The sequence below is a fragment of the Drosophila kikkawai genome, chromosome 2R, assembly GCF_030179895.1.
Source record: "Drosophila kikkawai strain 14028-0561.14 chromosome 2R, DkikHiC1v2, whole genome shotgun sequence".
Lineage (NCBI taxonomy): Eukaryota > Metazoa > Arthropoda > Insecta > Diptera > Drosophilidae > Drosophila > Drosophila kikkawai.
In genome coordinates this window covers 25541841-25562427 of record NC_091729.1, presented here as the reverse complement: position 1 = coordinate 25562427, position 20587 = coordinate 25541841, and the positions used below count along the sequence as shown (strand labels likewise).

Sequence of the window (20587 nt, the reverse complement as noted above, 5' to 3'; positions counted from 1 at the left end):
CGATTTTTTGAAACGTCTGGCAACGCTGGTCGCTCGCTCAGCCCGTGGCGCGGTGTTGCCAGACTTTTCGTTTCGATTTCGATTTTTGGGCAAACAGATATCGCGATAAGAAAATATCGATATATTGACACTGTGGAAGTCATCGTTAGTCGTTAGTTTGAAAAAAATTGTTCAACGGAACGGTGTGTTGCGGATAAACGCAGGTTCGCGGTAAAATTCGAGCGTTTAAGGCGAATATTGTGAAGCAATACGAGCGAGCGAGCCAAGTTAGTTATTATTTTTCAATTCCTATTAAGTGACTCTGCCTCTGCGCGCGCGTTTCCCGTTATTTATACGGCATTTTTGGGCCAGAAGACCGAAAAAAACAGTGTGTGTGCCTGGCGCCAGTCTAAATCGCTTAATTAACTCGCAATTATTGCTGGCGCCTTTCTGGGAAAACAGTTTGTTTTGCCGTTAAAATAGCAACAAATAGTGAGGGCTCAGGACGCGCGCAGCATCCTTGGCAATGACGTCATTCGCTGGCTGACCAGTTTTGCGTGTGTGTGTGTGTGTGTGTGTGCGAATTCGTATGCGTGTGTGTATGTGTTGAAATTAGAACGGCAGCAAACTTTGCTTTGGATTTTGGATTAACATTCGCGGGAATTGACATGCTATATATCGCTATATAGTCTTATGTTTGCTTTATCATTTCTCGATTCCAGGATCTCGAGTGTCGACGGCCGCCTGGAGACAGAGAGGTGCACGGTGCACCAGGAACTATTGGCTCAGGTAAGCAGCTGCATCTCCCTTGCCCTCGCCACAACTGGGTCAGAAAGCGGATCCACTCCGCCCCGCTCCATTTTCCACAGAATCAGGGTCTCCGGCTCTCGAATTGAGGGTAAACTGAGCCGGCTTTAAATTCCGCAAAAAGTGTTCCGAAACTGGGGGTTCCTCTGGCTGTCTTCGGGCCAAATAATGAATTTTTAATGTGTGCTAAGAAGCGCCGAGCCAGAAGCGCCTCCTTGCCAGGAAAACGCACATAAATTACATTGGGAAATTCTTCAAAGGCAACCATTTTTTGGGAGGCTGTAAATAATAAAGGAGCAGACGGGCAGCAGACACAACAGGGCTCGGACTCACCTTTCTCTCCTTTAGTTCTCTGTCTGGCTCTCCCAGGAATACGAGAGGACATAATCAAAGGCTTTTATTGCGAGGACGCCGGCCCAAGTGGCGGCCCGGGGTGGGTTAGCCTGGGTTTGGATAGGTTGGAAGGGGGGCAAACCGGCCGGAAACTCTGGCACAGACACTTTTCCTGCTCCGGGAGTCTCGTGACGGGCACGTTCGACCTAATAACCATACGTTCCGGGGCCTTTATGACTCCGGAGGGCGGCAAGTGCTTCCGTGTTGCTTTCGAAGGGGAAAGAATCGATTTTCGATGTTAATCGAGTTGAATACCCTGCGAAATCCGGCAGGAAGGGGAGCACTGCGCCAAGTCCGCACTTTGAGACCCACAAACTCCGTTTGAAAACAAACTCCAAGATGAGTTCTGGATAAGCTTTCGAGCGTTTCTATTCCATTCCTTCTTTTTTCGGGCAGTTGCCAGGGGACTTGAACCTTTCTTTCGTCTCGGTTCGGTTGTCTGCCATAAAAACTTGTTTTATTTACACATTTCAGATGTTGGGACTTTGCTTTGATTGCCTAGTGATTGCTCTTCCCTAGCCGTATCAGGGTATTATAATTTTAGTTATAAGCTTGTAGTAGACATATACGCCGCCGCGCCACGCCGCCGCCGCCGCCGATTTTTGCCTTATTTGACGCGCCGCCGCCAAATTATGAAAATAACGGCGCGCCGCGGCGCGCCGCTGGTGCGGCATCGGCGCAGCTTCAGCGCGGCCTTCAGTGTCATTGTTCTTTATAAAACTTAAAAAAAAATAAATAACTCATTAAAATGGCCTTTTTGCCTTATTTGACGCGCCGCCGCCGCCGGTTCTTTCTGACTACTACGCCGCCGCCGCCGAGTCATTTTGACCTCTACGCCGCCGCCGATGCCTTTAACCATCGGCGTAAACCTCTAGCTTGTAGCAGTAAAGAAGTTTTTTATATTTAAATCATACATATTCTTGATCAGCATTAAATGTCCATCTAAAAAATAGCAATTTTTCTAAAATTTTGCTGATCCAATTGCAAACTTCGAAGGTATACAAACTTCGGCGTGCCGAAGCTAGCTTCTTGTGTTTATTTATTTTTGCGCATTCAGATGGCATTTGAAGTCGATTTTGGTCGCTCTTGGTTAAATGCTATGTGATATCATCTTCCAATCAGCACCTCTGTGCTAATATTTGGTCTTCCCCTGCCAGCCTCTTAATAATCGCACCTCATTACCGGGACAAAGCTATGAATTTAGTTCGGGAACATGTGGAATTCATTCGAATTTCCGCCTGGGGACTTTTGATATTAAAAATTTCTGCGCCGCGGCAGTAAATGTAAATACCCATCGCTATTTCGAGTGTCCCCAAAACATCTGACAGTCGTCGTCACACTCACAGGCACCACGGCGGCGGATACTCCAGCCCGAACTGGCATTGAAATGGCGCCAACTTGGCGTTGGCTTGGCTAACGCCTCCTGGCCTCTTCCTCGTCCTCGTCGCCGCCTTCCTGCTCCTGTGTTGGCGCAGAACGGGTGGGAAACGTATTTGACGCACGCAAACAGCTGGGCCAGAGGGCAAAGGACACCCGCACGAAAACAAACAAATGCTTAAGGAGCAGTAGAGCGAAGGGCAGGACGAGATGAGAATGGGGCTGGCAGGCAGGCAATTGTCTGCTAAGGCTGCCAAAGGGGATAATGAAAGCTCAGTGAGAAAGGAGGACGAAGGAGTAGATTGTGAACAAAAGTCGACAGTTAATTCCTGCTCCGATGTCGTTGCCCGAACGCGGATCCCGCTGAAGGTCGCAGGACTTGAGGCGGTGCACGATGAGTCATCCTTGCTTTCCATTTGTTGTGTCAGCTCTTTATGGCCCCGAAAAAATAAAAGACAAAAGGAGGCCCTGGCAGCAGCAGCAACCCGGGGGAACATCGTAAATTTCCCATTGCCAGCAGTTGTTGATTATGAAATTTTATTCGCCCGCCCAATTAACTCTCGCCGAGCACGCGATGGCCCACAAAGGCGGCAAAACGAGGCTCTCGGAGATACTACTACTCACTCGTTTATGCAGATAGTATGTCGCCCAGCTGGCTTTCAGATTGCGGTAGGTTGACTTCGACCAAGAATGGTGCATTTAGTCCTCGCATGGGCTGGCTGGGAAGACCTTCAATCACTCCCGAAAATGAAAATCGATTTGGCTTTGATGGACACCAGGCAGGCATGAGGGCGGGAAAGGTCGTGCACTCGCTGTCAGAGGTCAACTCCAGTGGTGTTGATGAGCTTCTAGTTTTGTTGGGGGTTGCCGTGGCAAAGGGTTGGAACAATTGCTTATTGGATTTTTCGTGTGATATTCTTCCTCCCACATCCCAGCTGAGAATTTCTCAATTTATTCAATTCCATTCATTGCTGCGCTCCTCCGTTCAGCTATCAGCCATCAGCCTAAACTCAACGTAATTGGAAATTTTGCACACAATTCTCTTTGGCGGAGAGGAGCAGCGTGTCAGCGTGTGTGATGTCATCAAATCGAAGATTGATATTGAAATGTGTGCGGGACCTTGAACCGGTTCCCACCTCCCCGCTTCCAGCGGCGCCTAGTGATTATGAGTCAGTCGCTCATTGATTATTTCGCTATGCTCGTGTATGTAGAAAAGCTAGAACCGCCTCCTTTTATGGCGTTTATTCTCCGGCCTGCTCTTGAGAGGTGGCATCTTGATTGGATTAAATTGGTGGATATTGGATGATGATTGGGACTGGGGCGAAGGTAGCGAATCCGAATCTTGTTATTCGTAGAACTTCCTCATAGCTAAAGCCCACAGGAAGTGACAAATAGTTTGAAATCCCTTAATCATTAGGAAAGCGGCTAGAAGTCAAGTATTGAAGGTTAATTTCTGCGCTGATGCTGCCTCATTCACCGGTCTGTTGACTCACCTCGCTGTCACCCTGGGACTGGGATGGGCGGACACAATCTAGAGCGACTGGCAGGCTCCTGCACCTGATGGCTCTAAACGCCATAACGCCAGCCAAAACAGACACCTTTGGAGAATTCCGTGAATGAATCACGTTCGCTGGGATTTCGTTGACGACTCCGACTTTTCTCCCTTAACTTCTGTGAAGTGCATTGGAATGAGCCGAGCGTGAGCACGGCCCTGTGAAGGAGATCCAGATATGAGCCCAAGGACGAGGACGGGGACAGGGACAGGGACGACGATGACGCGCCGAGACAAGTACGCAAAAAAGAAGCTAGGGAAAAATACGAGGATGATGCCTGCGAGCCAACTAGCAGCGGCAGCTGCTTCTTCTTGTGGCATTGTCCTCCGAGGCATCCTTGTGTGCTGCTGCGGTGCCACGGAGGGGTGGTTTGGCTCAGTTCTCGGCTCGGTGTCTGGCCCTGCTTACAGCATTACACGTTCTCGTGCCCGTGCCCGTGCCTGTTGCCACTCGCAAATCGTGAATCGAGGCTTCTATTTTTCGGGCAGCGCACATCCTGCACATCCTGCAGACGGCAAACGGGCGAGCTGGCAGACAGGGGGTTGGCCCTGGCATGCGCTTATTTCGTTATTTTATTATTTTTCTATTTCTATTTCATTCCCTACTACGCCTTTGTTGCTCGTCGTCGTCGACCTCTGTAATGTTGTTTGGTGAGCGTGAGTGGAAAAGTTGAGTGAAAACGGTCCTCGGATTGAGCAGAGTCCTTTGGCACAGTAATGGCCATAATATTGAATATATTTACTTTGTTTTGTGGCTGCCAATTGAAACGACTTTCCCGGCGGCTCCATGGGAATTTCATCTGCATTTCCTCTGGATGGGAGACAAGTCCCAAAACGGAAATTATCCCAGGCGTTCAGTGAATTTTCTGGTGTTTGCCTTTCCCTGCCCCCCCAAATGCCACAAAAATAATGCAACCACAATAAAGCGCCGCAGGCACTCAGTTGCCGTTAAATTCGTAAACCGCACGTGTCCCGTTCCAGATCCTGGTCCTGGCGCTGGTCCTGATCCCGATCTGATGATATTGGTGCCGGTACACCCGTTGCGCGGCGCCCGCCGCCAATTATTTCAACTTTTCTGTAAACAAACAAAGCAAACAAAGCGAGGCACATAAAATAAAAATTAATTTCCACAGAGAAATGGTTATTTGGGCCGGCATTTCTCCACGCTTATCCTGCGGCGCTGGTAATGTGGAAACCACCCCGCAAAGGACCTTCCCGGCTCGGCTCTCTGTTGCGATAAATTTTGAAATTGCCCACATTGTTGTCGGACTTATTGGCTGCGCTTCGGGGGCGGCTTGGCTGCAAGTCACCCTTCTTCGATTAGGGGAGAAGTCAGTCACATGGCCTGCATCCTGGCCATTAACATACTCGACACTCTCACACTTCCTTCTCTGAGGTGGCTTGCGTGCCTTTGAAATAGCTCTCTATGCCGCTTGTTGCTGATTCTGAAGAGTTTATGGGTTTTTTCCAAGTGCAAACAATTTAGCTTTCGCATAACTTCAAGTGTTGAGGCCCGGGGGAAGCGAGGGCTGGTTAGAGAGTCCCGAAACCTTAAGTTTCCCATCAACTTTTGACAAATCGCAGTGCGTGAAGTTTAAAGATACCTTTCTCCTTTCGGCACATTCAACTCGACTATTACTTCCACCATCGGCAATGAAAACCCTGCCGGCTTTGTGTGGCTGCGCAATTCAAAGACGTCATTCAGAGGCCGACTTTTCACTTTCCTTCGAGGGTGAATCCTGCAAGGAAGGCGGAAAGTAGAAAGGAATCGTCAGCCAGAAAAGTTAACGCTAAATTTAAAATACACAAAAGCTTCCCTCTTGCCCGTCGGAGTGGGAGTGCGATTCCAGATTCAGGTTCAAGTCCAGACCCAGACTCAACCTGGAGCAGACCGAACTCCTGCGCGTCTTAACTCACCCACACAAGCGAACAACAAGAGCCCGAGGCAGCGAATTCGATATGCCCGACCCCAGACTCAGCCTCCTCTGGCTCCAATCCGACCTTCCATCCTTGCTGAATTGCATTTTGCAGATGGAATTTATGAAGCCGCGGCCAAGGTGAGCCCCACGATTCGATTTGAGCTGCGGCAGCTGCTGATAAGAGAACCAGCTTAAAGCTACCCCGAAAAGGAGCTCTGGGGCTGGAACACGCCTTCCAGATCCCACACAACCCAGGGAGAGGCATAACGAGCAGGAGAACATACTGGGTATTAGCGATAAGTGCTTGACAACAACAAATGCCAGAGTGACAGCACAACATGGCCAAGGAGAATGTCCCGGGCACAATGGAAAATCAATAGACGGTCTCCAATAGCTGGCACTACACGCAGTTTGGATGGAGGAGTGTCCCCAGCCCGGGCACGAGTCCCCTGCTGGCCGATGTCGGCGCCATGTCATGTCAGCAACTGTCCTATGTTTGGGCTCCTGGCCTGCCACTTGACACGGTGTACTGGCTGTCGGGTACGTCGTTGTTGCAAATTAAAGGCACAGGTTACATAACTCTGTTATACAGACCGCTCGCTCTCTCCCTGTAATAGAGGAGTCGCTCTGACCGTACCAATTTTCCATGCGGCTGGCCACCAATTGTTGCTCTACGAAAACTAGGCAGCGCCAAGAGTCCTGCCTGCCTGCCAGTGTAATTGGCCGGGTTGCCAGCCGTAACTTTGGGGTCTCTCCTGGCTAATGGACTGGGTCACTGCAATTGTGTGGTATTGATTTATGGAAAGCACTCTAGGAAAGGGGGAAGGCGAGCTGATTGAATTGATGGCGAGGTCGACGGCAGAAACCACAAATCAGAGTAGAGAATTCTCTTGAATCTACTAATTCTACGAGGACGTTCGGACCATCAACACTGCACACAACGAGAATCTTATCTTGCACTTTGTCATTCTGCCTGCTCAGCTGCTTTTGTCAGCTCCACTCCACCTCTGGCTCCCGCTCCCGGTGTCGTGTCACATGTGGTGTGCCACATTTCTAAGCGTCTGCTGCGGACATTTACATCGGATCGAGGGCTGCTTTCGGAGAGCTTGCGGTGCGATTTGGAATTCCAGCAAAAACAGAAGCTGGAGCAACACACACGACTGTCGTTTGTCGGCTCCAATTAAAATGCCGTTTGTCTGATTCCGGGGTTTGTTTGTCCGGTCTGGATGTCTGAATCGCTGAGCAGCGGTGCAGCGTAATAATGGACTTCCTCTGACCTCCCCCGAGCAGTGCAAGTAAAAAGTATGGCGCCAAACAATCAAGCCAAACATCTGCATCTCTGCCCGATATGCGATACGGGGGCGTATCTGCCATCTGTAATTATACTTACGGCGAGGCGGCCTAAACCAATTATCGGCATCAGGGGTTGGGTCTCATTATACTATATGGGAAAACGTCTTTGGAGAGTTCCATCGGCAGCCTTTAAGGTGCGTCACCACGGCGAAAGTCCAGTCCCTGTCAATCAGTTGGCGGTGGGAAAGAGCCGACCTCAAAAAATGTGAACTCTTCACACCTTAAAAGGCCCGCTGTGAGGCCTAAAAGTCTAACGGTTCACGACTCGTGGCATTTCATCGTTTACCTGCAACATTATGGCGTTTTATGGCCTGGCCATTAAATATTCCTGTGTTTCCATAATTAATTAGCAAATATATATATTTTATAGTCCTGTAATTCGACGGCCATAGTCATTCATTAGGGGATATGGGTCACGTCACAATCCATGCTCCTATCATTGATTAAGGGGGCCTATCCAAAGGGCTTCCTATCTTCGCATCGTTGATCAAGCCGGCAGTTGCATTTCCCTTCCATAAGCCCCGATTTCCTCGAGGCGGCCTCTTTGTTCTAGCAACTTTGCGGAACTCTGCCTCTTCTGAGTGGCCCCACGTGCAGCGAAGATTACGCTTGTTGACTTTTAGCGGCAAACTGGTTTCGTCTTACCTCTGGGAAGCAATGGACAGTGCCACCACATATGCCACAAAGGCAAGCTCACGGACCGGAGGAGGGACTGCCGGAGAGCCGCTGCAATTAGTCTGGCTCAAGTCGTGTCTAACGGTAACCCACTTTCCATGTCCCGCTCCCTCATAACTATCAGTTTGTTGTACTCCAATCTCTAATCGCATCAAGCTCGTGAGATTTGGCGTCGATAGTGTCGGCTCAAGTGATAGATTACCATGTGGAAGCAGCTTTGGCCCCTCAATGGATTTTTCATCGTTTTGTGCTGTGGCTGTTTACCTGGGCTTGGGGAGGGAATCTCGCCTTTAATGGCTTTTCAATGTTTCGCCTGTTTGTTAATTAACATCATCACATTGAATTCCAAAATAATAAAAATACTAATAATACACTTCACTGTCCATTTGCAGATTAATTGGCTTTTGGAGTGCACACACAACTGACTGGTGAGTTTATGAAACCTTACTCCACCTGCGTTAGGAAATGGCCATCCCGCTGACTCCCTCGAACTCCCTCCCATCGGAACTTGTCTTTTGATTTGTTGCCCAACTTATATGTGCAATGCCATAAGTGCATTGCAAATCCATTTACGGCTGGTTTCCAATACTCCTCCTGGAGGTGGACCTGCTGCTACGGCACCTATTCGCGCCGTTTTTGAGTAAACACCATCCGGGGGATCTGTGACTGCGGCGGCTCCTTATAGGGCCCGGGAGTGAGATGTGCGTGGACGGACGGTGTGCTGCTTACATAACTTGAGCAGTCAATTAGGCAGTGCCGGGTATGGGCTTAAAACGACTTCATTACCATCAATCTTAATTGAAAAATCATCGGAACTGCTTATAAATTCAGCGAGAAGATGCCCTTCCAGCGTCGTCTCCGGCGATGATTTGCGATGCTCCATGGCTGCGCCACAATTTAAGTGGCCAAAGTTATGGGACAGGCTGCCAGCAAACAAGTCGCGGATAGAGACATGCTGCCCATAAAGTGGCTGCGATCCAGCGCTTGTATCTGCCCCTGCCTTTGCATCTCTATCTGTGGCGGGATATCTGCATCTGCATCTGCATCTGTATCTTGTTCTGGTTCTGCATTTGCATCTCCGTTTGACTGGCTTTCTCAGCCTCTCTCTGGCTCGTTTCTGTCGCGTTTTGTGCCGAGCAAATTGTGGGCAATCATTGTCAATTTACAGTGCACATGGCAGAATGACTTGGCCCCTGGCGGCAGTGCGCACTCTGTGAGGATAAACTCCACCCGGCACAGCGGAGCAGTGTTGCCGGCAGCCAGGCCCCACTGCACCCGCATGTCAGTCATATCCAGCGCACCTTGAACTACAACTACAAGCGGTGGCGACGTCGTCGTCGGCTACTACTGGCTCTGGCATGACGACGTCGTCGCTGCTTTCCTCTTTTTTGTGGGACACTTATCCGAGCTGTGAGATCAGCCCGGGCTGGGTTGCTCCGTTGCTCCGGGGGTCGTGTTGGGTTTGTTTACCTTGTCTGCGAATTGGCGAGCCCTTGCTCCTCTCTCCGCTTTCAGTTCGGGCTTTTTACTTATTTTATTACGTTTATTTTGTAGGCACACAAATTTGTATTTTTTGTGCGTCTGCTTTTGGCGTTTACTTATTCGTGCATTTGTTTTGAGTGCCTGTCCCGGTCGCTACAACTTTTATTGCTTTCATTTATGGCTATTTGTTTTGCTGCTTTTTGTGTGCGAAAATAATTCAAATTGGTCGAATAAATTGGATAGTGAGGTGAACCCCAAACATGACGGCAGCTGGGCTTGTGATTAATTTACTCGGGGTGTCGCTATGCATTTATTTATTCAGATATACGGTCCGTTTTTGTGTGCTTTAAATCTCAATAAAGGCATTATGTCAATTGCCGAATAAGACGATGTTGTCTCTCAGTCGCTAGCTTCTTGGCATCGGGAAGTAGTGGCTCTGACCCACTGCAAGCAACCAAAGTTGTGCCCTCTAAAGTGGAGCAGGGAACACCGCTTATCGCGTTTAACGCCCCGTATCACCCCAGCAGAGTGCACCCTCGCACCACCCACGACTTCTAGCGCAAGAAGCCTCCACTCCAGTGGAGGAGGAGATGTTACAGGCCATTAGGTGCTCGGTCGCATCCATGGGATGTTGTCAAACGATGTCATCAGCAGCTAGCTGTGGATGTCGATGCCAAACATGGAGCGTCGGCAATTTCATTTCATTTAATGTCAAGTGTCTGACACACATTTTTGCCCTCGTAGCTCGTATCTGGCAGATCATCGGCGATTATTGCGCTGGCGAACCTTAATTAGAAATGCAGTGACTTCACTCAGACCCAATTATATAATTACACCCGGCGGGCGGGCGGGGCGATCTGCAACTGCACCGGGCACTACGAATGCTTGGGCGTGGCCCGAAGGAGCACCTGCTGGCCAGGCCATTAATGGTCTAAGTCGGCGTGACGCTACCACTTCAATTGCTTCCATATTTGCGCTAATCGTGCTCTAAATTCCCATTGTGCAACGGGGTAAGGCAAATTGCTTTCGACTTGGTCGGGGTCAGAGCACTTTTCATTTGCATTTGCTGAGCTACTGCAAGCCCTACCCCCAGGCTTGCCATATATTATTAGGAATATTATATATATTCCACCTTTTTCAGCTTCGATGATAGATAGGCAAATTTTAATAGTGAGTGACCTCACTGACGGATATGCTCCATAAACCCCACAAACACGAGAGACACGGAGCACAGAGACGCACATTAAACTAACTGCAAACGCGAATTAAATTGCTAGAAATTGAAAGTGACACTGCGAGCTTGAATTCCGCTGCAGGCCATTTAAAACCTAAAAATGGAAACGTTCTTCTATTATAATAAATTGCGACAGATATACAGCGTAAAATTGGAGCAAAAGAAGACTGAAAGCGGAGAGGGGCCAGCGATGGCAAATTACCAAAGCAAACTGGGAGGGAGTTAAGCCATAACGAAATGCAAATTGCCAGCTAATTACTGAAAGGGAACGGACAGGCAGTGAGGCAGGCAGGTCTCCTTAAGCCGAAAGTATCAAGTGACAAATGTGCAGAGTTAGTGCTCAAGGCGACAACACTTCAAGGGAGCCCTTATGAGTGAAGTGCCTGTTCTTATAGCCATTTTAATTAATTTACAAATTGGAATTCAATGACGGCGGGCAGCCCTGATTGAGAAACGAACCTCGTGCAGCCCACTTCCATGGCCTGTGTTTGTATTCGAGTGCGGAATTTGTGTCGAAGGCATCGTCGTGTCATCACTGGGCGTTTTTGAGCGATGTTCGACGATTATTGATGGCCCCTGTCAGAAGTCATTGCCAAGAGCTAGGCAAACACACTTGTGGGAGACGACGACTGTGGATGCGGATGAGCTGCTGCTGCCGCTGCCACTACAACATCCATACAGTGTGTACATTCCATCCATAATGAGTGGGGCACGCGATATGGCAGTTAGACAGGTCTGGCGGTCACTGGTGCATTGCTAGTCCCTGGGATGTGCGTAACCTGATGCCTCTCCTCCTGTCAATGAGGTGCTAATGGAGGCTCCTCCGCGTGCCGTTGCGGCATGCTGCGTTCCATGCTCCACTGCCTCAGCCTCAGCTCTCCACTGGGGCTTAGATGTACAGTTACTAGTTGGAGTGCTAGCCACAGTCGCCGCATTATGAGTTATTATGGTAAACAATTGCAACCACTTCCTTCTGTGCTCTTGTTTTGGTCGTAATCTGAGGAAACGCACATCTCTACGCTGGAGCTGGCGAAGATGTAGTGCGGTGGGCACTGATACGTGAGAAAACATTTACATGCCAGAAAGGGTCGACAAGTTTCCCCGGCTAGATCTGCAACACGTCCCCAACATATTCCATATCTAACCCCAATTTTAATAATTAATTAACCAAATTGCAAAATAAACGACAAAAAGTGCCGGCAATTGCCAAGGTCTGAGCCAAAGCTAGCTGGCTGACTGGCTGTCGTGCTTAACAATAGATACAGATAAGCCCCGCTCACGCAACTCGAACTGCTGGAAGAACAATACTTCATGTATACACAATTTGGAGATACATTGTGTGCGGTAATTACGTTCTTTGGCTCCGTTTCTGGCCCCCAATCTCGATTTATGAACAAATGCTGACAGATGCCGTATATATTCCAGCTTAGGAGCGGGGCAAAAAGTGTATCTGGATATACAGCCGGCAAAATGACGCCATGAAGATAAATCTAAAAGCGGACAGAGCGCCCCACAAGTGACCTTGATATTCATCATATTTGATGGACTGTGATTTACATACTAGACGCTAGACTTGGGGAGGATTATTTGAATACAGAGCCCAAGATCAATCAGATCAAATCACTAGGCAGAAGAATCCACAGCTTCAGCCGAGCTGCAAAACCAGTTCAAGCTAAGTTTTCACTTCATAGCTCTTGTATTTTTTGGCGGTAACAATTTGGGATCAGCACGTGGCTGGCTGGCTTTCATAACGCTCAGCAGTACCGGTTTTGAACTGTTTTTCCATTTTGTATTATTTTTTGCTCTGGCCAGTTCTGTGGTGCTGCGACGATGACGTAGCTCCAAGCGCCCGAAGCACATGTGGTCTGCTCTCAAACGGCCCATGACCAATCGGGGAAACTGCGCAATCCAAAGTGGGGTCAATGTTTCCACCGCAAAGAATCTGAAATAGCACCAAACAGAGAGCCGAAATTGCTTTGCCTGGAGATTGAAACTGCGGCGGAGCCTGTGAGGGAGCATCGCGCATTAAATTATTGAATTCAATTAGTTTGTCTTCAAGAGCTTCGAGTGGCTTTTATCTAGTGCCCCTACTTGGGTCGCCGCTTCGTGCATAATTAAAAACCAATTATAATGAATTACTGTCAGATGTGGCCTGGCCTCTCCTTTGGCCTGGCCTTGTGCGGGGATTGGTTTTCCATTCGGTCCATCAACGAATAGGATCTTCTATGTTACATTTAGCATTGCAACACATGTAATTGGGAATAGATTTAGACTTTTACAAGTTTTTTCTTACAACAGATACTACTTTAATTTGGAATCGCATTCCGTAATAGTATTTAATTTTTTTATGAGGCTTTTGATCAATTATTGCGGTGCACAAAATGCCTTTTTAAAAACATTTTTCACGCTTAATTGCCTTGAATGACGCCACTGAGAGAGAGCTCTGAATTAAAATTGATGACAAATTTATTAAGCATTACGAATTAATTAATTAGCCGCTCATTCGTTTGCCTAATTTGGATTTAATTAAATATTTCCCTAATTTTCTCATGCATTTTTTAGCCTTTTTAGTATGCGTATTTTTGATATTTCAACATTTGTTTACTTTTCAAAAACGAAAACTGGTTTAATTTCTAAATGAAAATTTATGAGCTCGAAATTTGCATCTCGAATACGGAATACTTGATAACTTCTGAAAACCAATTGAAACCAGGGTTTGATTAAACATAAACCAGTTTAATATTGTATAAGCGACCAGTTTTAAGCCTCGACTTGAGCCCAGTTTCCCAGCATTATGGGAAACAATAACACTTTGGACAGCCTCAGACCCGGTCACCGTCAGGTGGTAATTAGTGGCTGGCTGGGCGAGGGAACGACACCCTCTACCTGTTAGACTAACGAGTCGATCGATCGATTGGTCCATTAAATTAATTGAGTGTAGTGAAAACGCTTTGCAAACATTGTAAATTCGAGCCGACGAAGGGCTCTGGAGACGGGGCAAACTGCCTCTACCTTTGCTGTCCATTGTCACGTGCCTCCCGTGCCGACTGCATTCGATTTAATGGCCTCACCAGCCGGTAGCTCGGTAGCCGACCAGCTCCAGACGCCCTAATTGATGCAACATGTAAATGGGCAGGCGACGGGTCGCCTGCATGAGGATTGGGTTGGCCCGGGGCTGGGGTGTGAAATCTTTGGGCAGGGTTTGCGTCATACGCAGCTGCTCAAATACTGGCCGTGGAATGAATCTGTGAAGTCACAGCCTGTCGATAATCGAGCCGATTTCTTTATACCCTTGGGGATGATCCACAGTTTGATTATTTTGGGGTAGAATTTCATAGACCATTTATATCAAAATATATTTTAAAGAATTTATTATTTTGTAAAAGCCATTTTTTGGAATTACATATTCCCTCAACGATCTCGTAATCACTAAGTACGATCCCCGTAGGGCATACCCTGACGGAGCACGTGTTCTAGAGCGTCAGCTTAGCTCTGGCCGGGCTCTTTAATTAAGTTAACAACTGTTTTTGTAATGCAGCCGCAGCCGCATAGTAATTTCCCTCAGCCAGTCTCGTTTGTTGCTTTTCGGACACGAAAAAGACTTGAAAAAGACCGACATGCCTGGCTTGGATCTGTTAACTTGCTTTGGGCCGTGCTTGGCTGGGATTTAGCACAGAACACGAACAGTCGATGGCGCGGCGTGGGAGGAACATGGCTGCGGCGTCACCTGCCAGATCAGTTGCTATAGAAAAATCTTATAAGCAATTATAAGCGGGAAATAAGATTTGCATTGAGCTGTAGCGATCAGATTTCAGTATAGATTAAAGCTTCTCTGCTGGACGGGGGTCAGTCAGTCAGTCACCGAGTGAGGAAATGCCAGAAAGAGCCGCACGCAAGCCGAACTATCAATTAAGTCACCAGGGAAATTGAAAAGCTGCAATTGAGCTGAAATAACTTCAGGCGAGATTGCGGACGTACATTTTTACCCTGGCATGCAAGCTGCAAATATTTATCGAACTGGAGTAATACCATTATTCAATCAGCTTTTAATTAGGCCAAGAGAAAGAGAGTGTACTGGGTAGTTGTATAAGACAGTATACATGACTTCGAATGCATCGCTAACTATCTCCGACTTGTGGATAATTGCTTAATCAATGTGAATTGATTTTGTAAGCTTATGTTAGCTCCATCAGTCTGTAAATTCCACTACTGTGAATAGCTGAGATTTTAGGTCAGTCTAATTCCTTCACAGTTGACCCATGAACCGCGAGGCAATTGCTCTGAACGAGCCTTACAAGAATCTCTGATTTATTGCCTAGATTCTGGAGAAATGAAACTTTAAGGCCTCGCAAGTAATTGAATTTTCCCGACCCCAAGTCCACATCAATTACCCGAAAAATCAGGGAATGGGCTTAGCTTTTATTCACTTATTTCGGCTGCATTCCCATGCTCATTTCAAGGCAGCATCACGTACCGGCGTTTGCCGGGAAAAGTTTGCAGGCCATTACGGCCTTTTAATGGTTTTCTAATTAATTTCTGTTTACAAGTATTTCAAGGCGAGTGCACTGAACTCTCGACACTTGCCTGGCGATAATCAAAAGCTGGCGAAGTGAGAAATCAAGTGTGGAAACGGCCGGACGCCGGATCATTGTAATGTCAAAGTCATAAAGCACGGTGGTGCCCAATTGAGCTGATTGAAGCGCGGGTCGGGCCCTCGTAATGGGATTGAGAATGGGAATATTATGGATATGGGAATGGGAGTGGCCTGGCTCGGTGCAGCAACTATAATTCATATAATTCATAGCCACTAGCAGCTGAAACAATTGTGTGCAACCTCGCGTTGCACATGGGCAGGCGAGCATTGCGGCAGCGGCGGCAACAACTTGTTGCAACTCTCGTGACCATGAGGGTCAGAGTCAAAGTTCAATAAAATCCAATTAAAGTGCCGCAGAACCCGCAGACCTTTCGCCGGCCCTGCAGCTCGTAAATCCAAATAAACCTGCAACCTGCAGAGGCAACTGAAAACTAGAAAGCCCAAGACAAAGTTGCAAGCCATGTGATTTAATAAAAGGCCACGTGAACTTTCACCGGCTCTGGCTCTCTCTCTCTTTTCTCCTCGCGACTCCTCTCCCGGCTGGATCGGATTCCGCGCTGGCAGAGAGCTCAATTGAATTAATGCAGGGTGCAGGGAAGGAGCTGCAACTATGCTGGGCCTTAAATAAATTATTTTTCCCCGCCGCTGGCTTTGCCTTCGCCAATTTGCCGGGTCTTCGCCCGGCTATTTTTAGCATATTTATTGCATGCGCAAAAACAGGCCAACAATGCGGTCGGTCGTTGGGTGACCAGAGGTCAATTTATGCCTCGAAATGTGGATCTCCATAAACTGCTGCCTCCTCCTCCTCCCCCGGCGAGGCAGTGTTTTTATGACAGTTGCTTCCGGCGTTGGCCGGTGGAATGCCAAGAGCCATTCCTCGCTGCCGCCTCAAGTGGCAAGAGCTGTGCGTCACCGCAGAATAGCTTAACTTAACTGGTTACTCACCAAGTTCATCCGGAAGGAACGAACCCCAAGTCGTTAAAAATAGTGCAGAATTTCATCAGACCCGCTGAAGATCTAAAGAGTTCTTGTAATCTCTTAATGCTAACATGCTCTGGCCGGTGCAATGCCTCAGTGTCAATGCTAGCCACCTGGTCCATCAGTCAAGAGTCGTCGGAGCGAAGAAACCGCGCGAGCACAAAGCCAAGAGCTTGCTGCCACCGTTCCTCCTTTCACCGCTCCAGAGCTGCTGCTCTCATGCATTATTTAAATTTTGACTCACGGCACTTAAACTCCTGACACTCGAAAGTTACTTGGCCCCGGCCAACGGTCGGTCGCTCCGTCGCTTGGCGCAACTTCTCCCGGGCTCGGCTTTTGAAACACTATCACAATAACACATCATTTGTCAGGGCAAACAAATGATGTTGCATGTAACCTTATCATCTCATATCCGTTGCAGACACAGTGGCTTGAATGCCGGACACCTAGGGTCAAACGAATCACCTCGGGGAAAGCTGGGGAGCTGGGAGACACAATAGAGCATAGCGTAGACGAAGACACATTGCCGACATGCTGCCGTAGTAGATGTCCTTTGCACTCGTAGCCGCAAGTCCTGCATGCCCGTGTCCTGTTCACAATGCTTGCTAATGAATAAACATGGCGTCCGTCGCTGCACCAGCCTTTGTGTCCCGCCGTCCCGCTGCTCCCGCTTGCGTCACCCCACAATGAAGTTATAAAGTTACGTATACGCCGTGCGCCCGTACGAAAGTTGAGCAAACAAGCGACAAATTTATTGGGAATACTCTCCTCTCCAGGGGACAGCAAGCAGACGAAAAGCGTGTTTATGCCCCCTTCCCCGGATGGACGACAGGTCTGTGTTGTGATGGTGTCGGCGACATTGATGCCGCTAATGACTGGGGGGAAGAGTGGAGTTTCCACCGAAGCCGGAAAAGCTGTTTGGCGCAGACACGCCCACTTGTCCGAGAATAAACAACAGATTGTTTATAGCCCTTTAAGCTTTTAATGGGACGCCCGGGGTGTAGGAGACTCGAGAGGCGACCATGTGAACTTCCGCCTTGTCTGGCTGGCACACAGCCCATTCGGGAGAGGAAGGACATTTTGGAAACAGACTGTTTGCATTGTCGACGGGGAAGTTGGTTGAAAGTCACTTAGAGAACTTTTTGTGGGATGAGCGGCAGCTTAATTTCCGGATTTACACTTAGTCAAGTGGTCGAGGCCATATACCAAAGTAATCCCTCTCTCTATTTCCATTTGCAGATCTTTTCCCACCTCATCTGGGCACAAACTGGAATGACGAGAGTCCCAGTCCCACTACAACGAAGTACAATCAGCAGAATGGCCTCAACAAGTTATTTAATAGGCTTCAGCTGCCTCCTGGTCCTCATCCAGGCATTGGTTCCCGCGCACGCTGCCGTGCACTCGGTGTTCACCCACAAGAACGCCTCCTCGTCCTTGGGCCAGTTGGTTACCTCGAGCACCCTGGTCTGGGAGAGCTACGACCCCAAGGACGCCACGCAGTTGCAGTTTGCCGTGGAGGGCGGAAAGTACGTCACCGAGGATGAGCACTATCCCATCTACGTGTGTCGTGTGCCCATCGATGGCTTCCAGGTCTCTGGCCACACCGAGAAGATCCTGCAGAGGCACGTCTGTGTGGCGGCTCACTATAAGCACGGCAAGTACGACAACTTCGACGTACTCATGAATAAAGGACACCTGGGCAAGGTTGGCTGGCGACACTGGCGCAAGTTTGATGCCGGAGTGCCGGTAGGCGCGATCCGCATCGGAGACGACTCCTACATCGGACGCCACAGGGCCTCGCATGAGCCGAATAAGGATGGCATAGTCACCCACTGGGGAGCGGACTTCAACTTGGGTCACTTGGAGCCCGAGGGTCTTGGAAAAATCCGAGTAATTGAGAATGAGCGCGAGAAATACTACGTCGATGGCGAAGTTCTGGTCGAGACGGAGCCCTTCCGCTACGAACTGAAGGACATAAAGCTGGACCGCTTGCGCACCGAAAGGCGAGAGAACCTCACGGAATTGGGTAAGTTGTAATCTGTTTTTGGATTTGAGCAAACTAATTGAGACTGCATTTACTTCACAGCCACCAGGAGGCTGGAAAATCTGGGAGACAAGTACAGCACCGTGGAGACCGTTCTTAGCTACACCTTTGACTACAAACAGAATTGGGGAAACCACGAGGGCGTGGCCCGGGGTCTGCCCACCAAGATCTTCGAGAAAGATGTGTCCGTCCCAGCCGAGATCAACTGGGGACTAAAGCATGCCGAGAAACGATCAGAGAACAAGGCTGTTCATACAAAACTCTGGCCAGGAACGGCCATCAATGTTACGCTGCGCGGCAACTATGTGACCCTGGAGGCACCGTACAGTGGCAAGCTTTTTGCTTTTTACTACGGCAGCGATGAGAGTGTTTCCCGAAAGATCAGCGCTGAGGCAAGTACTTGGGCCCCTTGGCAAAGTCGAGTTCTAACGTATTTCCACCATTTACAGGTCAGCAAGAGCTACTTGAAGGATGTGAAGCTGGAGTTCAGTCCCGTCTACTGGATTGAGAACGGAACTCTTGTACCAACAACGACAACCACAACGACAACATCCACATCGACCACGACGCACGCCACCACGACCAGCACCAACGAGCCCACGCCCATCCACGAGCCCCCGCTGGTGCATATGAAGGATCAGGGAGTGCAGCACTCGGGTCCCGACACGCTGGAGAAAACCCTGCACGACTCTCCCTCCAGCAACGAAGTCAACTCGCACGATGCGCCCGAGAACATGTCCTCGAATCCTGGCAAGGACGTGGCACTGGCAGGATTCGGGGTGAACGCAGCTGGCTCGATCGCCGCTGCTGGCACGGCTTTCATGGCGCTATTTCTGTCGGTCCTCCTGAGTCTGTAGAGGGAATCGAGCTCCGGGCTTAGCATAGCGTTTAATTGTTGTTGTTGTACCTGTTGTACCCGTCTTTGAGAGCGAAGAGAAGCGAAGGAAAGCGCAGATAAGCAGAGGAAAGGAGTTAGGCATATAGGAAATAGGGAACCCCTAGAACTGGGAAAATTTTGGCGTGAGAGCGGAAATCGAAAGTTGATATTTTTTATACTTGTCCCCAGGCTTCTTCTATAACACGCATGCAGTTAGCGAAGGAAACGAAACGATCAAGAAGATGAACGTAATACATTCCTAAACAGAATCCCTCACAAACGGAAATGAATCAAAAGTATAAGTTAAAGAAACAATTATATACAATATATGTATACTGCATTCGTGTAGAAATATTTTAAACACTTTAATTTGCATTGCAAGTAATAATGTTCTATGATTTCCAATGGCTTCTCATTCTGTTAGTTGATAAGAGCCGTAATTCGTAACAAGTAGGAAAGGTACTAAAATTGAATTGACCATTGATTTAGGGATGATATTATAAATCGCGCTCTATAATACGATGTATGTATATGTCTAAAATGTAAACCTATGTAAAACATAAGTACGAGTATGTATGTATGTATGCTATTGTGTAAGTGAAACACTCCAAATATGTACATTAGAAAACCCCTTGAATTTAAATATCATTTGCTTTGTGAGCTTTTTTTTCTTTTTGGCCGTTTGCTGACCCAATCGGCTTCAATTTGAATTGAATAACTTCGAATGAGCAATGAATCTCCTCCCATTTCGTATAAAATATAAAAATAAAGCTTGTAAATTATAAACTGACAGACAACCCAATTGGTTTTCTTTAGTTGCTAAATTGGAATTATATTTATAAGTTATTATCCCAAACCTAGCCATGGTTAGAATAGCTTTTTAGTAGTTTTTAATTTGTAGCCTAAAACCTTCTAACGACCAATTTATGAATCTTTACAATCAAACGTGCAGCTCAGTGGGGGGCTTCGAACTGAAGTTCAGTCAATCTCATGATGTATTCTAGGCACACAGATTTCTACAACCAAATTTGCACTACAGGTGACACCTGCACCTACCTTTTATTTCATTTACCTAGCGAGGTGATAGTTACCCACAAGTAAATCAAGAAAGCCAGTCCCCAGCCTGTTCGGGAGCCGCTGACTGGTTTTAAGTTTAAACAGCTGATGATTAGCCAGTAGGGGCCATGTTATTTGTATTCTCATTTGATTTTTGTTTATGTTGTTATGTCTCGTCAATTTAAATAACCAATTAGCATATGGAAATGCCAGGCTGTCTGCCGGGCTGCCGATTAAAATGCAAAGCACGAAGCGTCGAGCCGCTGT

The 20587-nt window shown here is 48.0% G+C and overlaps 1 protein-coding gene across 2 annotated transcripts; it reads left to right on the top strand.

Annotated features, from left to right (window-relative positions):
• The first annotated feature begins 161 nt into the window (after window positions 1–161).
• uzip (beta-pore-forming protein unzipped) lies at window positions 162–20061 on the top strand. 2 transcript variants are annotated; one of them, XM_017163454.3, is made up of 6 exons: window positions 162–266; window positions 702–768; window positions 8448–8483; window positions 17583–18369; window positions 18430–18779; window positions 18837–20061. In XM_017163454.3, the coding sequence occupies exons 4-6, from the start codon at window positions 17616–17618 to the stop codon at window positions 19242–19244; spliced, it is 1512 nt and encodes a 503-aa protein (XP_017018943.1). In that variant the 5' UTR covers window positions 162–266; window positions 702–768; window positions 8448–8483; window positions 17583–17615; the 3' UTR covers window positions 19245–20061. The 2 variants fall into 2 exon arrangements, with proteins under 2 accessions (XP_017018943.1, XP_070140292.1); XM_070284191.1 differs by lacking the exon at window positions 8448–8483.
• Window positions 20062–20587: the final 526 nt, after the last annotated feature.